The sequence below is a fragment of the Stigmatopora nigra genome, unplaced genomic scaffold, assembly GCF_051989575.1.
Source record: "Stigmatopora nigra isolate UIUO_SnigA unplaced genomic scaffold, RoL_Snig_1.1 HiC_scaffold_45, whole genome shotgun sequence".
In the NCBI taxonomy this organism is placed as follows: Eukaryota; Metazoa; Chordata; class Actinopteri; order Syngnathiformes; family Syngnathidae; genus Stigmatopora; species Stigmatopora nigra.
The window spans coordinates 61,023-82,439 of NW_027551624.1; the positions used below are offsets into that span (position 1 = coordinate 61,023).

Sequence of the window (21,417 nt, forward strand, 5' to 3'; positions counted from 1 at the left end):
CAACACGTGTTTCCCATATTTTACTTTTTTTGTAGTGAGTTCGTGTGCCTCACACAGTTAACTTTTTTAATATTTATTATTATTATTACCCCTTCGACTGTATTTCCTAGGCTTATCTTAATTTTACTGCAGAAACCACACAAACACCACACAACATTTACAATATATTCGTGCCTACCCTTGAGACACAGGACACTTTCCAGCAAAGTGCCCCAAAAATGTACCTGCCATTAACTAATATAAATACACGGATTTTATCGCCGTCACCCAGGACGCGAGTCACATTACCCAGAATGGACCTTCACATTCAATGTCCCTTTAACACATTTGGAAACTCCGTCACAACATGCAAACATTAATGCGGACTTACCCGAGATCGCACCAGATGTCTCCCTCCAGCAGGATAAGTCTTCAACCGTCGAGAATCCAGGCGCCCCCGTCAGAAAATCCGGCCCACCAAGGGTTTTGAAGACACCGTGCGCACGGTCTCTTACCAGATGTCGAACAGTAGCGCTGGGTTCCCGCTCCGGTATATTGACCTCCAAAGCTCCGAAGGACCAAATGATAGGTTTATTAATAATTACCCTTCTGATCTAATTATCAATCACTGCAAACAGACATCTTATTCAATTATTGACATTTAATTAAATAGATTGCATCATGGATAAGGACCTTAAGGGAAAATACAGCGAAGCAACAAGACTTCCCGCTTGTCTTCAAAAGTATCATCTCGAACAGTAATTTGCGTACGGCTTTAAGGCCATGAATCAAAACAATTACAAGGTTCAAAAACAACATCTGTAACTATAATAACAATCAAGGTATTTTAACAATAACCGAACAGGAAACTAAAACCAACCCTCATTTGGATTAAAACAATCACGCCTTCATTTGACCTAACAATCATATAACAATTACATAAAGAAGCCCGAAGTGCGTCACGAGGTATGCACACTTATACGAGTGTTATGGAAGTGGCAGATATCCCAAGTCCTTGCTGCCTCCCGATCAACAGCCCTCAGAGCCCGATACTGGGTGAGATGTAGCATAAACAATCCTGGGATAAAAAGTCCACGTGAGAGTGGACCAGGCGGCTGTTTATGGCCTCGAGCCGAACAATAGGAAGAATGATTTAACAAAGAAATGAATTACTACACATATATGTATAATAGTAATACAGAATAAACCCAACAATAATTGAATCAGATGTCCCCCTGTATTGTTTTTCTAATTCGATTAAAGTATAATTATTGATGAACTTAACAGTGTGAATGTGCATGGCGGTCCGTCTGCCTGTGCCCTGCATTCGACCGGCCACCGATTCTGGGTGTACCCTACCTCTGGCCGGAGGTCAGCTGGGATTGGCTCCATATTATATATTTGCTTGCAATGAAGAACTCTTTGCTTTACTGAGAATGTTAGGGTCATATTATATATTTGCTTGCCATTAAGCTTCGCTTCACTTAGCTTATTGACATTTGAAAACAGATACATCTGATTGCAACCGTGTAATGCTCCTGAGTTAGCCTAAACCACACTCCTCTTGGATAGCTGGAATATAGAGAAGATGCAGTGGACCTTCATATGTTTTGAGAACTATAGACTTCTCAAAACTGATCACTCCCTTGAGAAGATCCGGTGGACCTCCTTTTGTTTTGAGAGCTACTCACTACTCCTTTCACACGCCACCCATGGGAGCTGAGATGTCTGTTGGAGGTCTGATGTTTGAAGTTAATAAACAGCAAGAGATGTGTCTAACGGCAGAATGAACTTTGGACGAAGGCGCGTCAGGTTCAATTCTCTCATCATTATTGGTCCTACGAGCCTGGGAGTCAATATCCCGGAGTCCGGGCACTTGGTCAACATCTGGGAAAGACCGTGGCCACGGTGTCTATAACCCTTTGAAGGGAGGATTTTCCCATTGCTACACATTTACCCATGCTACACAAAGGGACACCTGAAGACATCTCTGGCGAGCCCGTATGAATGTTTGCATGTTGCAACGATGGCTCCAAATGCGTAAAAAAGAGCATTGCATGTGAAGGTCTATTTTGAGAAGTGGACTCGTGTCCTGGGGTTGGCAACGATAAGACCCTGTGAATACTAGTCCCGAACTGGTGAGAGACAGAGCAAGAGTCTATAAAACTTACGACGTTGGTGTCCTGTGTATTGGGGTAGACCTGCCAACTGGTTTAATAATTGTTTGTTCATGTCGAGCCAATGTGTCCAAACTGGTTTTACAATGGTTTGTTAGGACAGTGGAATGTAGGATGAGCCAACTAGCTGGTCTTGCAATGGTTTGTTCGCACTACAAATTGTAAGATAGCTAACTAGCTGGCCTTGTAATTGTTTCCTTGTATTGTGGAATATGGCCAACTCACTTTGGAAGGGTTCGAAACGCGCAATATAAGATAGGCTGCGGCAGTTTGTGTGTGCTATAAAAATATCGTATTTGCATACAACTTAAACCTGCCAATGTCTAACCATATTAGCCCAAAGTTTTGTTTACATAAACTCTGTCCTACATCTCTGTCTTAGAAATATTACCCTTTAGTTCCTATAAAAAGAGTGAGCTCTGTTCATTCAGAGAGAATTGCGAGGAAGGCAGGCTGTGAGAGGTTCACAGCTGTCGGAGCATTCTCCAACCATCCTGCAGTCCGGTGACGGGTTCCCGAACTAGGGCAGGTTCGGAACGAGAAAGATTCTAAGTTCACCGTTTGATTTTTGTCTCCGTGAAGTTTGATCATTTGAATGAGTATTATCACTGCGGTAGTGTTGAGTCAGGGACCATCCTGCAGTCCGGTAATAAACCTATTTCCTGTTTAAATTGATCTCACTTGTTCCTAACCTGCTCCTGAAGTTGTATTTTCAGACCTATCACTGTGCTCCGAAAGTATACCAGGAGCGGGAGGGTATACGTGTTGCGTGTGTAGTGATAACCTAACTTGATCAAACACGATATGTACCTCGCTGGGGATTGTGAGAGGAGAAATGGTGTTTTTGCTAGTCTAATAGCTCACAGTTAGCGACTAAGAGCGTGCTTCCGTAAAACATTTCAGAATAAGAGCAAAACATGGTCTGCAGGAAATGCAGGGTTCTTTGGTTACTTTTGCATTTTTCAGATTTTACACAAAAATATCTTCCGAGGTGATAGGCAAAATGTTTGGTAAGAGATTGGTTTGTTTGGATTTGAAATTGGGAATAAAGCAAGATAGCCATTTTTGACCAATTTGTTTATTTTGAAGGGCTCTTAATAAAAGAAAACTAGCTTTTGGAAGATAAAAGATTCTTAGTACTGTTTTTGAATGGTTGGTTTGTTTAAAATACTTTAACATAAGAGATTAGCTGGTTAGAGAAAAGGCATGAGAAAAATTACTATACATATTACATATTGGTGACAATTTGTATGTCCTTGATTAAACAAAATTTGTAATTAGGATATGCCTATTAGGTTATTTACTCTAATTTAATTATAAGTTTTAATTGTGGTAACAGGGAGCTACGGAAAATGGCTCATATCTTAAGTAAACATTGTATGGGGTGGTTTGCGAATTAAATCTTAAGTATTAAGAATTATTTGTTTGTTAATGATATCAAACATGAAAATAACAATTCAGAAATGACATTCATCTGAAATATTAGGTAAATTGTACCTGGCTAGTTTAGATAAAGTAATTGATTCAGGATAGGCATAATTTCCCTAGGACTGAAGAGGCATGGAGTGTTTTCAGTGAACGGAAGACATTCCCTGTTTTGTCCTGAGCGGGTGAAATATGCTTTGATATGGCTCATATTGATGACCATTAGTATATTACAGATTGCATAAGCATGGAACCATTGATGACAACCAAATGACATTGCTTTCTAATGCTTTAAAGGCATACAAATTGAGAGAATTGGCGGCTCAGAATTTCGGTGCAGCGGCTGGGTTCTCTCGACGACATTGAGCCTCATCGAGTCGCAATCCGACTCATGGGTTGGTTTGCAAAAAATTGTCGAGTAGGGAGCGTGTGCAATGTTTGGAAATTTTGCACTCAACGACATGTCCCCCGAAGGGTCCCTCTAACCAGAGCCGTCGAAGGCCTGCAGACCCTGAATCAGATATGAAGGGGAACTTTGGAGTGGAACTGTCCACCTTGGCAGACTGGTGGGGTAAGACCTCTGGCAAATGTAAAAAAAATGGCCTTCACCGAGGTGATATCACTGGGTATTTTGGCTAATACTTTGATAATGTGTGGATATTGTCTTATCCCCTGCTTACGCTGTTTGTTAAGCCGACTTATGATTGGTGCAATTGCTCAAACAAATTCCAAATTGCATGAATTGTATCTGTTTATTAGAAAGCCTACTGGTGACACCATTGATGTCCAGGATTATATAAATTATGAAAATGAGTTGGAGAATGATTTTGTTCTTCCTTTTTCAGACCATATGCAAATGAGGTGAATTCAGATAAAGATTGAGACAACTCTCCCCTCCCTTGAGAAGATCCGGTGGACCTTCATTTGTTTTGAGAGCTACTTCCCACTATTTTCACACGCTTCCCGTGGGAGCTGAGAATGAACTTTGCAAGAACACCAAAGATGAGTCTCCCGTCTCATTTATTTGTGTTTATTTGGGAATGCCTATTGGTAAACCTATCAATACTTTATATATTGTCCCTTAACTATTTTTCAAAAGGGAGGCATTTAATATTGAAGATGGGTGCATGGATGTGCGGGAAAAGCTGAACAAAAGACCCTCAAATGTCAACATCAAAATGATGACTATTTATTAAGGGGCCTTGCAAGCTTAACAATTTCAATAGAAGTGACATGTTACAATGACTAGAGTTACACAGAATGGAATTAATAAAAATGAACTAATTTTTACGATGGACATGCAAAAGGCTTTGGATATCATTTTACAAACATTTTTGAACTCAATTTGGAAGTCCATTAATTTTTTCACAAGACATTAACAGGATAAAAAAAATGTCTCTCAAACTTTTAATTCACCAAATGTAGGATTTCAAGCTCAAGAATACATTCATGAATGAGTTAAGAACATAATGTATCATTTAAAAGAAGAAAAACTTCAACACCTTGATTATATGCATACCAGCAGATAATTGTGTCTATTACATTAAAAAAGCCTATTTTCAAAAAAAAAAAAAAAAAAATTCAAAATTTCCCAGAAATTTGAGTGTGGGTGTGGGGGTGGGTGCTTACAAATATGTAAAGATTTTATTCAGAGAGAGATGGTGAAGGCTTGCTACTGAGCGGGCTATTGCTGTAAGGATGCCAGTTTCCTCTCTCTTTGTCCTTATTTTCATGTTTGTGCTTGTGTTTATGTTTGTGCTTTTTTTTTTTCTTCTTCTTGTGTTCATGGTAGTGGTGACCATGTTCACCTTTGTGTTTTGAAGACAAGGATGCAGCGTCTTTGGAGAAGGATGATATGGGGGTGGCTGGGATAGAAAGCATTGACTGTTCGAGGAAAGTAGGCTCTTTACCTTAAAAAAAAAAAAATCTTATTTTGTGGTAAACAAACCGTACATGAAAATAATAAAGACATTGTTTGCAGTATGTCACCTGGTGTTGATGGCCTGTCCAAAAGATTGAGGTGATGGTGAATAAAGGCTTGACTATCATGAACAGTCTCCATATCGATGTCTTCATCTTCTATGTTGAACTACAACAAAATTGAAAAAAACAGAAGGTAGGAAAAAGACCACAAAAAACCCAAATCTTCATGATCATCCTTACTCTGATCTTGTACCGCCCGACTCTACCATCGTCATCCTGGTGCAATGGCTGTCCGGGTTCAGGGGGGCCTACCAGCAGAGTCTCTGCCTTTCTCTTGACACCCTGAGGCGGTTGTCCTACGCCACACACTCCCAGTGAAATAGGATCAGGTTCATCATCAACCTGCCAGAAAATAAAGAAGATAAACAAAATTGTCATTACTTAAACTATTGAAAAATCATAGAATATTACTTGTACCAGGGACGGAGGCTATCAGCTGACTATTATTGCCAGTTATTTATTTTTATTATTTGAGTTGTTTTTGTTTAGGTAATTTCATGTTTTTACCCTTGAGTCTTTCTCAGACTTTGTGCACATTTTTAATTCAAGCACATTCGAGACCAATTTTCCACTATCTTTGAAACAATATCCCCAATATTACAATGATGCAGAAATAAAATACCAAATTTCTCGCGAGCATGCTAACATATTCCAGAATGTTTTATGAGGCAGGAGGCTCCAGTAAAGTAATTTGAAAGGTGCTGATTCAGAATCCCTGATTTAGAGGATTGTGGTAACAAGTGCCGTGAGGTGTAATGTGTCTGTCCAATTGCACAGGTGCCTGAGTAGAGATGATATGCTGTTCGGTGGACGGAGACACAGAGGTCAGGGCCAAAAAGACTTTGATAGGAGGAAGCTTGAAGTTTGGGATACGCGAAAATGGCTAAGTGAAGATTTGTGCACGCTTGAATATCTATATATGTTGAAATATCGACTCAACGTTGATTGGCCATGGTGATTTTTTCAGGTGTAGGCCATATGCCGTAGAGTTAGGCAAGACTCATGATTTAATAATGGAGCAAGCTTCTTTTCAAATGATCAATACAGTAATACCTTGACATACATTTGCCCCGACGTACGAGAAATTTGAGATGAGGAAAATTACGAGCAAATATTTACCTTGAGATACGAGACAAATTTGATATACAGTCATATCTCTACTTAAGAATGCCTCATGGTATGAGATTTTCAGGTTACACCTTTTTTAATGCAAATGAGTCACCCGACACGAAAAAAATCCAAGTTACCAAAATCCCCCAAAAAGTCAATGGATTTTCTTATCCGTTATTTTATTTTGAAAATGTTGTCGTGGATGAGTTGATTCTCTTTAGAACATTGCTGCCCTTTACTGGGCTTTCATATCATCAGTCTCATTCTATCTCATGTAATGACAATAAAATCATTCAAATCAATTCAATTGGCTGTCTTACAACAACCACTATCCTTGGTTCAAGATTCTCTCCTAAATACCTGTCCACGTTGGCTAAATCCTCCCCTTATTAATGATTGCAATTCCCCTTATTAAGCGATTAAGAACCGTACAAATGCACGGAGGACACATTTTCGCGCACGCACACACACACACGTAAAAGTCCAAAATGTACTACAAAGTGGTCGGCTCTCGGCCCTAGTGGAATAGACTGCCATCTGGCAGACAAACACGGGTATTACCTAATAACGGCCCTAGAGGGATCTATTTCAACGATGCAAGGCACATTTTCAGATGCTTTATTTATTTTAAACGAGCATATCAGAACTCCAGTTAATGAAAAGATCCTCGGAAAGTGTGCTTGCGGATGGCAAATGGCGACCACGTACAGGAGACTACGAATCCACCAGGGGAAGATAAAAAGCGATCAGAGAGTCCTACATCGACCTTGCACCGTGGCAGTGGGAGAGACAAGAGGGACCAGAAGCCAGCTAGAAAATCACAGTGCCAAAGGACCCAAAAGCAAGGAAGGCACAGAGGGAGAAACCCCCTCGGCGCAGGCCAAGCCCCCACGCAAACACCAAGACCCAGCATACACCATCTCACACAGAACAGAGCCACAAGCAGAGACCAAGAAACCAGCGAGAAGGAATAAGATCAAATGAGACATGGTGTTCTTTGGACACAGACGTGATCAAGACCCTGGAGGAAAGGTTACAGGGAGATGCCGAAGCCAAACCTAATCTGTTTAGGGATGTCATATACCAGACCTGCAGAGACAGGTTCGATGAAATTACCTTCGCCCAGCTCATGCAAATACGCCGACAACTCCGCAAGAACTGGAGGAAAGCAACCAAGTCGGAGAGAGAGGGCCTGAAAGTTCTGTGGGAAGAGGCCAGGCAAAAACTATCCAGGCTCCGCAGAGCTGAACGCATCCGCAAGCGTAGCAAACGGAAGTAGAAAGAGCGAGCTAACTTCTATAAGGACCCCTCCATGCAAGACAGACAACTGCTGGAGAATTCCGAAAAGCTCGAGACCGCCAAAGAGCTAATGGAACGGCATGTCAGAAGGCAGTACAGCGACGAACTAACAGACATTCGACTTGAAACACCAGGTTACGTACCCCGGCCATCACTACTGACGGCTGAGTTTAACATCATGCCCCCCAAGCTCAGCGAAGTTAGGCAAGCAGTGAAGCAGGCAAGGTCCCCAGATATTAGAGCTACTCTGGTATCTAATGATTGCATCGGAGTGGCAAAGGGCTGTAGCGGTCTTCATCCCGCAGGAATCGAATTCCAAAGAAATAGCCCAATTCAGAAACATCACACTGCTGAACGTAGAAGAGAAGAGCCTCTTAGTGGTGTTAGCGAGAAGGATGTCCACCCAACTTCTAGAGAATAGCTACATCGATACCAACTGCCAAAAAATAGGAGTCCCAGGCTTTTCAGGGTGCGTAGAGTATTCTACCATGATTTGGGACCAGATCTACAAGGCCTAGTGGGATAAGATAAACCTGCATGTCATTTGGTACAATGATCTGTCCCTCACCTGCTGATCAGTTACGCCTTAGAGTTTTTCGACATGCCTCCCTGCTTCAAGCAGCTGGTAGCACTGTGCTTCAGCGACCTACAGATGAGCTTTGCCCTCCCGGGGGGCAGTGGCTAGAAGTGGGAATTGCAATGGGGAGCCCACTATCTCCAATCCTTTTTGAAGCAGACTTTGAGGTAATCCTCATAGGAGCAATACAAATGGTTGGAGGATTCAAATTACCATCTGGCAAGAGATTACCAACATTGAGGAGCGAGATGGACGATGTCACCAGCCTCCTTCAGACAGCAGCACGCACATCTCGGCTGCTGAAAAGGATGGACGAGTTGACATCGTGGGCATCAAGACTTTATTAAATAATTTCCTGATAATTTTCTCTCAATTGTGTGTGTTTCCTCACATCTTTCATAAAAAGCTGGGACACTTTGACCAATTCTAAAGGGTTTAGTTAGTAGATGTGTGAGGACCATGGAACGAATTGAGGAATTTACATATAAAAACACGCCTACTTACGATTTTCAAGTTACGAAAAAAGTTCTGGAACCGATTAATCAGTCAGCAGATGTAAGGCCCCGGACCAGATTGGTAGCTGGTTGTGGCTGCCACCCAATCACAGGCCCAGCCCTAATTACGCAAACACTTCCGTGTGATTCATCAGCCAGTGGAGAATATTTAAAATCTCTTTTGGTGGCCGACATTAAGGGCAGATATGCGATCCAGATACACGTGTCTGCCTGCCACGTGTGCGTGCGCAACAAGTCCTCCACCAAGCCGAGCTCCGGCCTACTCCGTCCACTCCCAATTTCTAGCCGTCCCTGGCCTCACATTGCAATCGACATCGTCACAGGTCTTCCTAAATTCTAAGGTAACACCATCATTCTAACCATAGTTGACTGGTTTTCCAAAGCTGCACACATCATCGCCCTCCGCAAATTGCCTCCAGCCCAGGAGACGGCCACCCTCCTTATGCAGCATGTTTTCCACCTGCATGGAGTCCCGGCCCGACATCGTCTCGGACCGGGGTACACAATTCACCTCTCACGTCTGGTCTGCCTTCTCTTAAGCCCTTAACACCACAGCAAGCCTCTCCTAGGGTTATCATCCGCAGACTAAGAGTCAGGGCGAAGGCACCAATTGTGGAGTATAGAATGTATTATAGTCACTAGATAGAATTTTGCAGAGCCTAGTGGAAAGTTTCATCATGACATCTATGAGTTAGGGGCGTGTCATATACCAAGACACGCCTATTTCTTTGTTCACCTCTTCCAGCCTAAAGTTTGTACCTAGGTCACATGACCCTTTGTTAATAAAACTAGCTCTACTGTTGGGGGTAGGTGGGGATTCAAACTGGTCAGGCTGGGGGATGGACACATCTCCCAGCGCTGGCTACTCTGACCCCTCCTTCAGCTGAAGTCTTTGAAAATCTCATCAAGCCGACTCTGCGTGTGCTACCTCTGATCCGAAGTTATTGAATGTATATGGTTTTAAACCTGACACCACTCAGCAGTTGGAGGCAGCGATTCGCTGCGCCACCCATGCCGACCCAACCACCTGGAGCGACCAGCTGCCCTGGATTGAGTATGCCCACAACTCCCATCCTAACTCCTCCTCCAACAAGTCCCCTTTCGAGTGTTCCCTTGGCTATCAAACCCCCTTGTTTCCTTTCCTGGAGGCAGATATTGCCCTACAATCAGACACACCCGAATAGATGCGGCCGTATCTGGGCAAAGTCCCGGGCTTGGCTTCAGCACGCTTCCACCCATGCCCAAAGGCAGGCCAACCGCCGTCGTGACCCTGTACCAGCCTACGTCGTCGTATGGCTGTCCACCCGACACCTCCCTCTTAGGACCGAGTCCCGGAAGCTATCTCCCCGCTTCATCGGCACCTACGAGATCGAAAGGGTAATGAAGTCATGCGCCGTGCGCTCCAAGCTCCCAACGCCCCTCCGCCTCCACTCCATCTTTCACGTTTCCCAAGTCATGCCAGTGGTGAAGAGAGGGGCGGAGGGACAAACAAGTCTAGTAGGTGTGCTAGAAAGAGAAGGAGTGCGACCGTGTATGCCGGGGAGTTTTGTGGCAGGTACTACTGGAGTATGAGGTTCCGGAATTCCTCATATGTTGGGGTCCTGTGTCAGAGCCCTTCACCGGGGTGTCTTTTAGTCTTAATCTTGTGCAGCGGAAAATCAGGTCCAACCGAGTCATCTGAAATTGCGAGCTGTGGTATTACTAATAGTGGCGAAGAGCATATTTTCCAACACATAATTTACCTGCTTGAAGAATGTGTAAAATCCCCACTTATCTGACATCCTTTGTGTTGGTCCAATAATTCAGATCAGTCATTTTGGTGTAATCGTAAACCAAAGTGCGATCAGCCCTTTACAATATCAGACTGGCATGAATAATTTGATGCCGTTGTGAAGTCTCTGAACATATTTTACAGAGAAATTATATATCATATTTTCTCAAATTTAAATTATTCAATAAACATTTCTTAATGCGTGGTCTAAAAAAGTGACAATTAGTCATTCCAAAGATTGTTTTTAAAATGTAAATTATTGCTTCCAAAATTAAAGCTTACGTTATTTTTTTTCTCCAACACCCGCAAGATTGCTAATAAAATCTTTTTTTGCCAAGGAGTAACCGGTAAGGATTGTACCTAACTGTTTCTCAGCAAAATTTGTCTCCAATGACAGGTTTGTAAAATAAAAAAAGGAAAGCGCTTGCTGCGAATATCTTCTTTCATCAAAGCCATTACCTACCACAAAAGTTATTCAAATTCGTCATTTCAGATGTATACATTTTCAACACTTAAGCATTAGGGTCATGATGTACTCTCAACAAATGAATTTTACCGTGGTACTTACAAGTGGGTAATTTAAACCAACACCATGGATTCCTATACTTGCAGGTGTGTCGATCACACCACCAACACTTAATTCAGGCTTCATGGTGGGGTTTAGTACTGCTTTCTTTTCTTTTAGGTTCAACACAAGGCCAAGTTCAGGTAGGGGCAGGCAGGAAGGCCGAGTCAAACCAAACAAAGTGTAGTAGAGGTTCACAGCATCACAACGCAGGCGCCAATCATGAGAGGTACCTGAGAAAAAGACATCAGAATAGATTGCATTAACGAAGGTTTATAACTTACTAATGTAAAATGAGTTAAAATGTATTAAGGTAGCTAAGGTAGCGTGTGTGTATTCAACATATCAGGTTTTGCGCTTTAGTACATTATTGGCAAAGAAGGGATAATTGCATCCACTGGCAAGGCGGTCGGTCACTCATGCTGAGTTACTGTGACTACTGGTTGTTGTTTGACTTTCAGAAAAAAATGCTATATTTAAATATGTGGCGACACTTCTAATAATACGTTAATTACTTATTTTCTTCCCAATAATAAGACAGCAAGAGGGGTTCCCAAAAAGCCCTTAATGGGGAAAGGACACTCTACTCCAATGTGGGTAGGGGCCCATTGAACTGGTTAGCGCATCGACTTCATGGTTCTGAGATCAAGGGTTAAACCCTGCCCGGGTGGGTTCCGACCTACCAGTGAACTCGTATGCCAAGTCTCGTGAAACTACATAAATAAATGAGTACAACAGGGCTTAAAACTTATGAAATTTTATCTGGTAGACAATTATTCACTGAGCAATGAAAATTAGATAACAACGCAAATTTGGATGACTATATGAGAAACATTTTTGAGGAAAAGTATCAAACTTAGGTTAGCAGAAGGGGATTGCACTTTTCAAAAGGAAACACAGCAACCAACAGTGGTGTCAGGTGACTGGGTGCCAATCTGCAGCATATAGAAGCACTAGCACCAAAAGCTAGCTGAAAGGTACATATCAAGTATTGCCGACTACACCAACAGATGTGAAAATAGGTCAGAGCTGGACCTGGATCAACCTTTCACACTGTACCTAGGAGGAACTACAGTAAACCCTCGATTATTGTGGATAATGCCAGACATGGCAGCGATAAACGAAAAACCCTGTATTGGGTAAACCCCTATTTATTAATTTTTTTTACTTCAGTGCTGATTTCTAGTAAAGCGGAGGACAAGGGGACTGGCTGACCCTTGCGAATTTCAACGTGGATATTCATTTTTTAATGAATTTTAATGATTGCAATTCCCTTTATTAAGTGATTAAAAAACGTATAAATGCAACGCGCAACATATCTTTAACGTGTTCTTGCTGCCACCTGGCGGACAAACACGGGTTTTTACGCCTATTACGCCTCCCATTACAACGGCCACAGCGGGAATTATTTTGGTGGTGCAGGGCACATTTTCATATGCTCTATTGATTTTAAGACATTCATAAATCATTTCCTTATAAATTTCTCTTTGTTGTTTCCTCACATCTCTCATACAAAATTGGGACAATTTTTTAAAGGTTTAGTTGGTATTTGTGAGGATTGTGGAACAAATTAGAGAATCATCGTCATCATCGTCGTCGTCGTCGTCGTCATCGTCGTCATCATCATCATCATCATCATCATCATCATCATCATCATCATCATCATCATCATCATCATCATCATCATCATCATCATCATCATCATCATCATCATCATCATCATCATCATCATCATCATCATCATCATCATCATCATCATCATCATCATCATCATCATCATCATCATCATCATCATCATCATCATCACAATCACCATAGTGGTAATCGGACATAGGGCCTGTCGTCATCATCAACATCAAAAGCCTACTTGTCATCACACCCAGAAACTGCGCATGACGAAATTGGTTGTGCGAAAGTGATAGTTACGGACTCGTAGTATACTAAAGTAGACCTTAAAAATATTCAAATTACAAAAATAGTTCTGGAACCGATTAATTTTGTTAGTAAAAGTACTAGAAATCACTGTTGACTCAACTTGTCTTTATCGACAGGAAAATAGAATTAATTTCAATTTGTCCAATTTTTGTTTTATTAGAAACTATCTTACTCTTGATTCAGCAAAACTATATTTTAACACGATGATCAATCACATATGAATTACTGCCTAACAATTTGGTCTTTGGCCTCAAAGACAACAATAAACCAATTTGAACCGTTTATAAGCAAGCTCTGAAAGGATTGGATAAAAAAAACAAAAAGGCACCACCACTCAGATATAAAATAAAAAAAAAAAAAAACACCTGAACCTGGACATTACTGTTAAACATGCAGATGCCACCTCTGTTTACAAATGTTTCCATCACATAGCTGGAGGAGGATCCACTGCAAGATTTTGTACAAAACAATTCTAACACGTTAAAATGTCCATTCCTTTGATCAATATAAAAGTGAATTAGACAGGATTGATTCATTTCTTCCTTTTTCAGACCTGACTGACGAGCAAAGGGAATTGGGGAAAAAAGCAGACCTACAAATTCCCACCTGAGTGTGAATTATGTTTGTCATAAAATGATGAAATAAAACAAATCCACAAGTAAGTAAGAAAACAAGGATATGTGGAAATATATTCTAAATGGGGAAGGTCCGTGGTTTATTTGATTTTATTATAAATTTGCCTGCAATGGAGTACAATAATACCTTGAGATTCAAGCTTAATGCGTTCCGGGATTGAACTCGTATGTAAATTTATTCGTATTTCAAGTCAAATTTTCTAATAGAAATAAATTTAAAAAAAAACTAATTAATCCGTTGCCAACCTCTGAATAAAACCAAAAACAGATTACAATTGAAAAACATTTTTAATCGTTCTATTTCACCACCTACTCACAAAGTAACAAATACCTATCTAGATGTGATGATCTTCAATACTCAAATGTGACATTATTCAGTGTACAAAGACGGTAGAGCAGAGTATACGGACGAGTGAGAGAGGGAAAGGAGAGGAGAGAGACTTGACGGCAACGCACTCCCAACATAAACTTTAAATTTAACTTAAATGAACTTGGATTACTATACATCTCCGAGGCAAAGATGTCACTGTATTCCACAGTGACTCTCGAATCGGAACATTTTTTAAAATTATCGAACCAGACACAACTTTGAAGGGTTTCGCTGGTGTCTCTTTCAGATAATTGTTTTGCTTTGAAGTCCATGTAGATTCCGCTGTTTTTTTTCGCAGATTATATACTCGGTCACGCTATCGCCAGAAAAAAATGCAACCTGTACGGCCTGGTGCTCGTAGATATCTTTAAGCGAGGGAGATGTGGTGAGAAAGACATCGGGAACCATCTGGTATGATCATGTTTCAAATTTGTCTCGTAAATCAATGCAAAATTTTCCTCGAAATTATCCTCATATATCAAATTTCTCGTATGTTGGAATTCGCATGTCAAGGTATTACTATATAAGCTTGGCGTTGCTATTAAAGTACGCTTTGCTCACAGTTAGTTATGCGCACTCGGCTTTTCACCCATGTAATCAGGGACACTGAATGTAATAAAGCAATAAAAATGACGTGTAAGGGCATAATGAGCTAGAAAACTGTCTCAGCTGCTGTTCCCCTTGCAAATAAACATTTCAGAAGACTGTCTTTTGTTTTTGTGTGAATGTCTGAAAGTCTAATGGCGAATCTGAAGGTGCGTCTAGTTACAAAATGAATTGTTCCAGAACTTGTTTCATAAGTTGGATATTTCGTAAATAGCAGTATTTTGATGTAGTCCAACAACATAAATACACAGGAATCATTTTTGACTCTCAACTGTCTTTAAACGACAAAAAAAATTAATAGAATAAAATTCAATTTGTCCAACTTTAGGTTCATTAGAAACTATCTAACTCCTTAGCAAAACTGTATTTTGACACAATGATCATATCACACATGACTTACTGCCTAACAAGTTTGTCAGGGGCCTGTAAGACAACACTAAAACGAATTGAAAACATTTATAAACAAGCTCTGAGAGTTTTGGGTACAAAACAAAAAACGTGGTATGACAATCAGATATTAAAAAAAAACACAAATGACTGAACTGCAACAATAGTGTTAAATATCCTCTTGGTTTACAAAATGTCTCATCCTCCTCCACTGCAAGAATGTGAAGAGAAAATTCCAGTAGATCAACGAAAGCTGGTTCCAAAGGTGATAGTGTAGTTCCTTTTAGAAAGAGTGCATTTAACCAAACCACCTTCTTGGTTCGTTCCTCAAATACCTGGAACTCAATACCAGTCTTAAAGCCAGAAGGCTGAATTAACAACATTGATCACAACGCCACTAAGACCTGTGTTACCTGTGTATGTCTCATGCACAGGAATAAACATCTAAACAACTTCAAATTATGAATTCAAAACAAATTAGCATTTAATAGCTGCTTTTTCAGAATTAATCAAATGAGTCATTGTAAATCCTGTAATTTCTTCCTCCTCTATCCAACAGATTAAAGGTCTCTCCATCTTGTTCAATGATGAGCTATTTTTTGAAATCACAGAGACCATGTCAAGGAGTCGTCGCTTTAATGCTTCTTTTTGCTTCAATTTAGTAATGTTTGGTAGGTGGGTTTTGGCCATATAACCTTGAAATATCAGTCATTGATGGATAAAAGAGCTCAATTCTTGATTTCATTTGCAGCAATAATATTAAATAAAGAAAAAGTTGCAGTAACAAATGGTAAAACAAAACAAAAAGATAAAATTGAGTTTTTGGGAGACAGCAAATGATAGGCCAACAGGGTAGGGCAATAGGATGCAACACTACCACGAAAATTTCAAAATAAAATAATGGATACAGGAAATGTTTTGATTTTGGGGCAGATTGGGGTTTAGGTTGAGGCTCAACTGTGAGTCCGCCCAAGGCACTCGGCAGCCACAGCTTCCTCCAAGCTAAATTTCAAGTACACGACCAACGGCGGTCAACGAAACAAGATAAACTAAAATATGAAGAGTTGTTGTCAACTGAAAGTCCGTAAAAGGCATACGACCACAACTTCCTTCAAGCATTTTTTTCTCCGAGATGTTGCACCCGGTGGCAGTAGCTCTGTCCACTCTTATTTGCTTTTCGTGTTTTACAGGCTTTCGATTTTTTTTATTACAGTTTAATATTTCTTAATACATTTCTTTTTACGTTGTGCTTTTTACTTTAATGTTTTTACAACTTTCTTTGTTCTGCTAACGTGGCTTCTTTCTGCTACTTCTTTTTTGGAATCATTCAGCAATGCCTACGCTGTCATGCACGGGGGATCAGCCGTGAATAATTCGCAGCAGGAGAATCACCTCGATGTCGCTGGAAATCCAGAGCTGGACAAAAGTGCCGGGAGAAGAAGCAAGCGGCGCTTTAGACCAATCATTCCATCAATATTATGGGGAAAGTGAGATCCCTCCCTGATAAGATGCAAGAGCTGTCGGCGCAGCCCGGAAACAGAATTGAGGGGTTGTACTCTGTTACTGTTGATTCTTCAGCTCCAGACTAGTAAGGGACTGTGTGGATACGCTTGGAAGAGTGACTGCATATTTTCAACCTTTGTCTCAGCCTGCAGAAGTTCCCCATCTTGTGGAAGACTTCCTGTGTGTGGTTCCAGTTTTATCCAACACTGGACGATAGCTCAAATTTGAAGGGTGCCCGCATAAACCAGGATTGGAATCCGCGATAGAGGAAGTTCGGTCTCTGTACACCTGGTGTCGCTGCCTTTAAGTCATCATGGTATCTAAGCAGACTTGGACTTTCAAGGCCAATGCTCTTTTATCAAGTCACAAACTTCAGTTGTCACTGAAGTGGTTTAGAACCAAGTGTGCAACCGTTGGCAAGAGCATCGGCACGTTCAAATCTGGGATCATGGTTCATGTTTGAAAATAGGAAGAATGTCCACTTGTATTGCTGGGTTGGGATTTTCATGGATTAAGTGACCAATTCGCCACAAAATTGTCTTAGCACATTTTAAGACATAATTTACAAACATTAAATGAAAAATGGAGAATTAAATCATTAAAATGATGATACAGTACCTATAAAAAATGGCAGGTACGTCTCGGCTACTTACCAGAATTCATAAGCTTCCAAAGCTGATCCACCAGAGCCTCATTGCATATACTTGATTCTGTAGTCTTGGTGAAGGGTGGATCCTTACAAAGCATGGCTAGTATCTTGTGTCTGACAGAACAGATGATGAAAATATTACCATATTATGTAGTATCTAGTTATTAAAGCAGCATAAAGTCAACATTCAAATACTCAGAAAATTTTCATTTCAAAATGAAAAAAAAAACGTGAGAAATAACCACATTTCAAAACAAACACTAATAACTTCATGAGAACAAGGGGTATTTTTTTGTGAAGACTGGTCCTTTGAAGAGGCAGATGAATTTATTGTTTCTGGCAAGCATGAGTCGGACTACATGCATAGAGATGTAACTCGAGTGTAAGGTTGGAAAACTGAAGATGTACTTGACTGAATAAAGTGAAGATAAGGATGTCAAAATTTTTATTAGAATATACGATAATTTATCCAAGTTAGGAAACATCAAAAGAGGTATGGCATATAAACGTAATTAACAAGGAAACACTACAACACTTGCTTAGACTAACCTACAGTAGACATTAATCAAGCCATGCTCAATACCTAAACTCCTTCCAGCAACCTTGCCTTAGCGAACTTCACAACACTATACACTCTTGATGCAGTTCAAACCCAACAAGCCTTGTGCTCGTGAATGCAACAGGTGGCCACATGGCACTTAAGTGGTTGTTGGTATGACAGCGTTAGCCTTAAAATACCGATGCTAATGCTTCACACAGTGAAATGTAGACGTGTAATTTTATTTTTCTGTCTGAAATTTGGGTTTGTGGTCTTTTGATGGCCAGTAAACAAATGTGAAGGAACCTTTAATCAATTAATGGGCGAAGGTTTTTCTTTTTCCAGTTTTTTTACACCCCCGGAAGGGAGCCAACTGCCTGGGTTGTGTAAATTAGCAATTTAACAGCCCATCACTAGCCTCTTTTCTTCTGTAAATCATTTGGCTTTTCTACTTAGTGCCTTATTAAGAGTGGAATATAGGGCTAATAACTCACTCCGTCTGTGAACATTGGCTTTTGTTTTGTAAGAGGAAAATACAATGGTAACCAAATGCCTCAAATATTTCGGCCAATGTAGGATCAGGATAACTATCACACTAAAAATATTTTCATGCCTATCAAAAAACACAAAGAGACAAGCACAATTACCATTGAGAGTATTTATCAAATACTACAGTTATAAGTATATGAAGACTGTAATGCATAAAAATAATCTGTATATAATATATATATATACACACATTTTTGGTGTGATATTATTCATTTATCTTATTTAGGTCTACAATGTCTCTTCCTGTGTCTGGGTTTTCATCTTTTTGCACCTTGCTGCTACTGCAACACAGTGAATTTCCCGAGTACAGATTGAAAATTTTAATCTAAAAAATTGTAAAAACTTTAAATACTTTACTCAAAGCAAAAATAGCCCCATCCACTTGATATAAATCCAAAAGAAAACAGCTTATTGGGAGTTCCAACAGGGGCAAACATTCCATTTTAAAAGTGTTGAAACATCTTAATACCGTTTTTTCACGACTATTAAGCGCATCATATTTTTAGCCGCAGTGTCAACGAGTGCTATTTCTGTATTTTATACACACAAAGGATGCATCGTTCTTCTAGACGCAGCCAGGCATGGCAAATATATATTATTTATGGATATTGAACCGTATTAACGCTATGGAAGCAGACACAGACGCTATTTCCAGTGCACAGTGACTGCTGGGATATATACAGTGTTCCCTCGGTCATCGCGGTTAATGGGGACCGGGACCACCCGCGATAAAATAATTTCCGCAAAGTAGGGATTCCCCTTCAAAAATGCTTAATTTGAATTTATTCAATTTTTAAAAAAAAAAATTTTTTGTTAAGTTTTTTTCTTTTTAAATGTTACCCCCTGTATACAGTACACCATATAGAATACGGGTAGAGAGAGTGAAATTCACGTTATAACAAAAAAAACTAAAATATGTTGTCTCAATGTAATATTTGTATATATATTGTAGTTTGGTTGTACTTTAGTTAGCCATTTTACAATGTACTCGCATCATCATCACCCACAAAACCATCAGTCCTCATTTTCTGTGTCCAAATTGAACAAATCGAAAACACTGAATTTAATATGTTCGTTCAGGCGGCCACAATCCATTCGCAAATAGTAGCTAGCGTAACTATTCCAAGGCTGTCTTCCATGCTTCGCGACCGCCAGTCCACAATCCATTATCAAATAGTAGCTAGCTAACGGGGTGTGCTTGCCATAGTTGTCCTATCGACTGATTTATTTTATTTTACCGTGATAACAATTTTTGTTTTGGTCCATATATAAAGCCCCCTGTCTATTTTGGGGAAAAATTAAGACTTTTATGTGCGCTTTATAGTCGTGAAAATACGATACTAGGATAATGACAATAAAAGCTTTCAATTTAATTTAGTCCAAGTGCACCTGCACAGTCTGAATCTTGTAGGGCATCGCCCTTTCGGCAAGGGACAGCTTCGCGTTCGGGATGACAGTTTGTGAAGGCTTCCGTGTTTTAGCCTTGCTGGTTGCTCATCCGCTGGACAGGCAGGAAGGCTTTGTTCTCGATTTTTAAAGCACAAGGACGATCAAAATTATAGATTAAGGCTGGCTTTACCATGAAGCGAGCCAGCAGACTCACCACACGAGCATCAGGCAATCCGTGTGCATGTTCAGCTCATCTTTGAATAAGAATGTTGGCGAATGTATCCTCTCCCGAAAAAGCCCAGTCTCTTCCATGTTTAAAAATGTGCTTTTATCAACTTAAGATAAAAAATGCGATGTACTGAAGTTGAGAAAGTTGAAGCTGCGAAGTGGTGAAGAATTACAGAAAATGCAGGTAAACCATGGAAATATGCAATTAATTCAAAAAAGTTAATAGTTTGAAAGGATGTTTGATTTCTTTTGACATTTTGTAATCTGGATCATTTTGGTATCCTGTGTGACAGAACTCTGAGTGGGTTTCACCAAAAATTGTGGATGTGGCCCAAAAAAAAAACCCAGAGGAAGGTTTCTAAGCCAGCATAGTTTTATTATGCAGACGGATGCATTGTTGCACTTAGACAAGACAATGTAGACTATCTCATTCACAGAACACAGGGATACATATAGCAGGTGGCCAGCACCATTGAAACACAAAGGTGACACCAAACCATCAATTAAAGCAATATCATACATACACAACCCATCTCCAACACAGATTCCTCCACTTATAGATGGAGAAGAAATGCTTGATCTGGGCCATTCCCCCTACTCCAGTTAGTGAAATTGACTCCCCAAATTCCCTTAAGAATAAATAAAATACCTGTGTTTCTCCCGGGACTCTTTTACTGGTGCATGCAGTCACGAGGTGGTAAGGAAATAGCAGTATGTATTGAGTTACATTAATTTAACCAAAAAAATAAATGCTAGATAACTGCGTATGTCGTGTGTCATCATTTCTACGTAAGTAATCCTGTAGATATAGCAATGGTCACTGTAGGACTGTCTGGTAGGCAATTGAAGAAACAAGGCCTCAATCATGTGCGGTCCTGGCATGACCGTCACGTCCTGGGAGGTTTTTTTTGCCATCGTGGCTTTTCATGACGTGATACTTTGTACGTAGAAGACTTAGTAAGTGGAGATAACATTGTATTTGATACAGCAAAAATAAATGTTTTTTTGCTACATTTTATGTTTCTCTCAGTTTCCATTATTTTTATGCTCTCTTAAATCACTCAAATGAATTAAAAACAAATAAGTAAATGAAGAAAGTGTTATGGTGAAGAATATGGTTTAAAATGTGTAACTGCGTGTTGTGGCTCTTTGACTCTCAACATTTAAAATGTTTGCTCTTTGTGTCTAACTTGTTTGTTAACCATATAACAGCATTCCCCACTTCTC

At 40.2% G+C, this 21,417-nt stretch overlaps 1 protein-coding gene across 1 annotated transcript in view; it reads right to left on the reverse strand.

Annotated features, from left to right (window-relative positions):
* Nucleotides 1-4,748: 4,748 nt before the first annotated feature.
* The window catches only part of taf2 (TAF2 RNA polymerase II, TATA box binding protein (TBP)-associated factor), a 105,654-nt gene continuing 88,985 nt past the window's right edge, over nucleotides 4,749-21,417 (reverse strand). The window contains exons 25-29 of the mRNA XM_077711832.1: nucleotides 17,491-17,600; nucleotides 11,405-11,634; nucleotides 5,745-5,906; nucleotides 5,571-5,670; nucleotides 4,749-5,491 (exon numbers count right to left, since the gene is read on the reverse strand). Of these exons, the coding sequence (XP_077567958.1) occupies nucleotides 5,226-5,491; nucleotides 5,571-5,670; nucleotides 5,745-5,906; nucleotides 11,405-11,634; nucleotides 17,491-17,600 (868 nt within the window). The 3' untranslated portion in view covers nucleotides 4,749-5,225. The remainder of the gene's footprint in view (nucleotides 5,492-5,570; nucleotides 5,671-5,744; nucleotides 5,907-11,404; nucleotides 11,635-17,490; nucleotides 17,601-21,417) is intronic.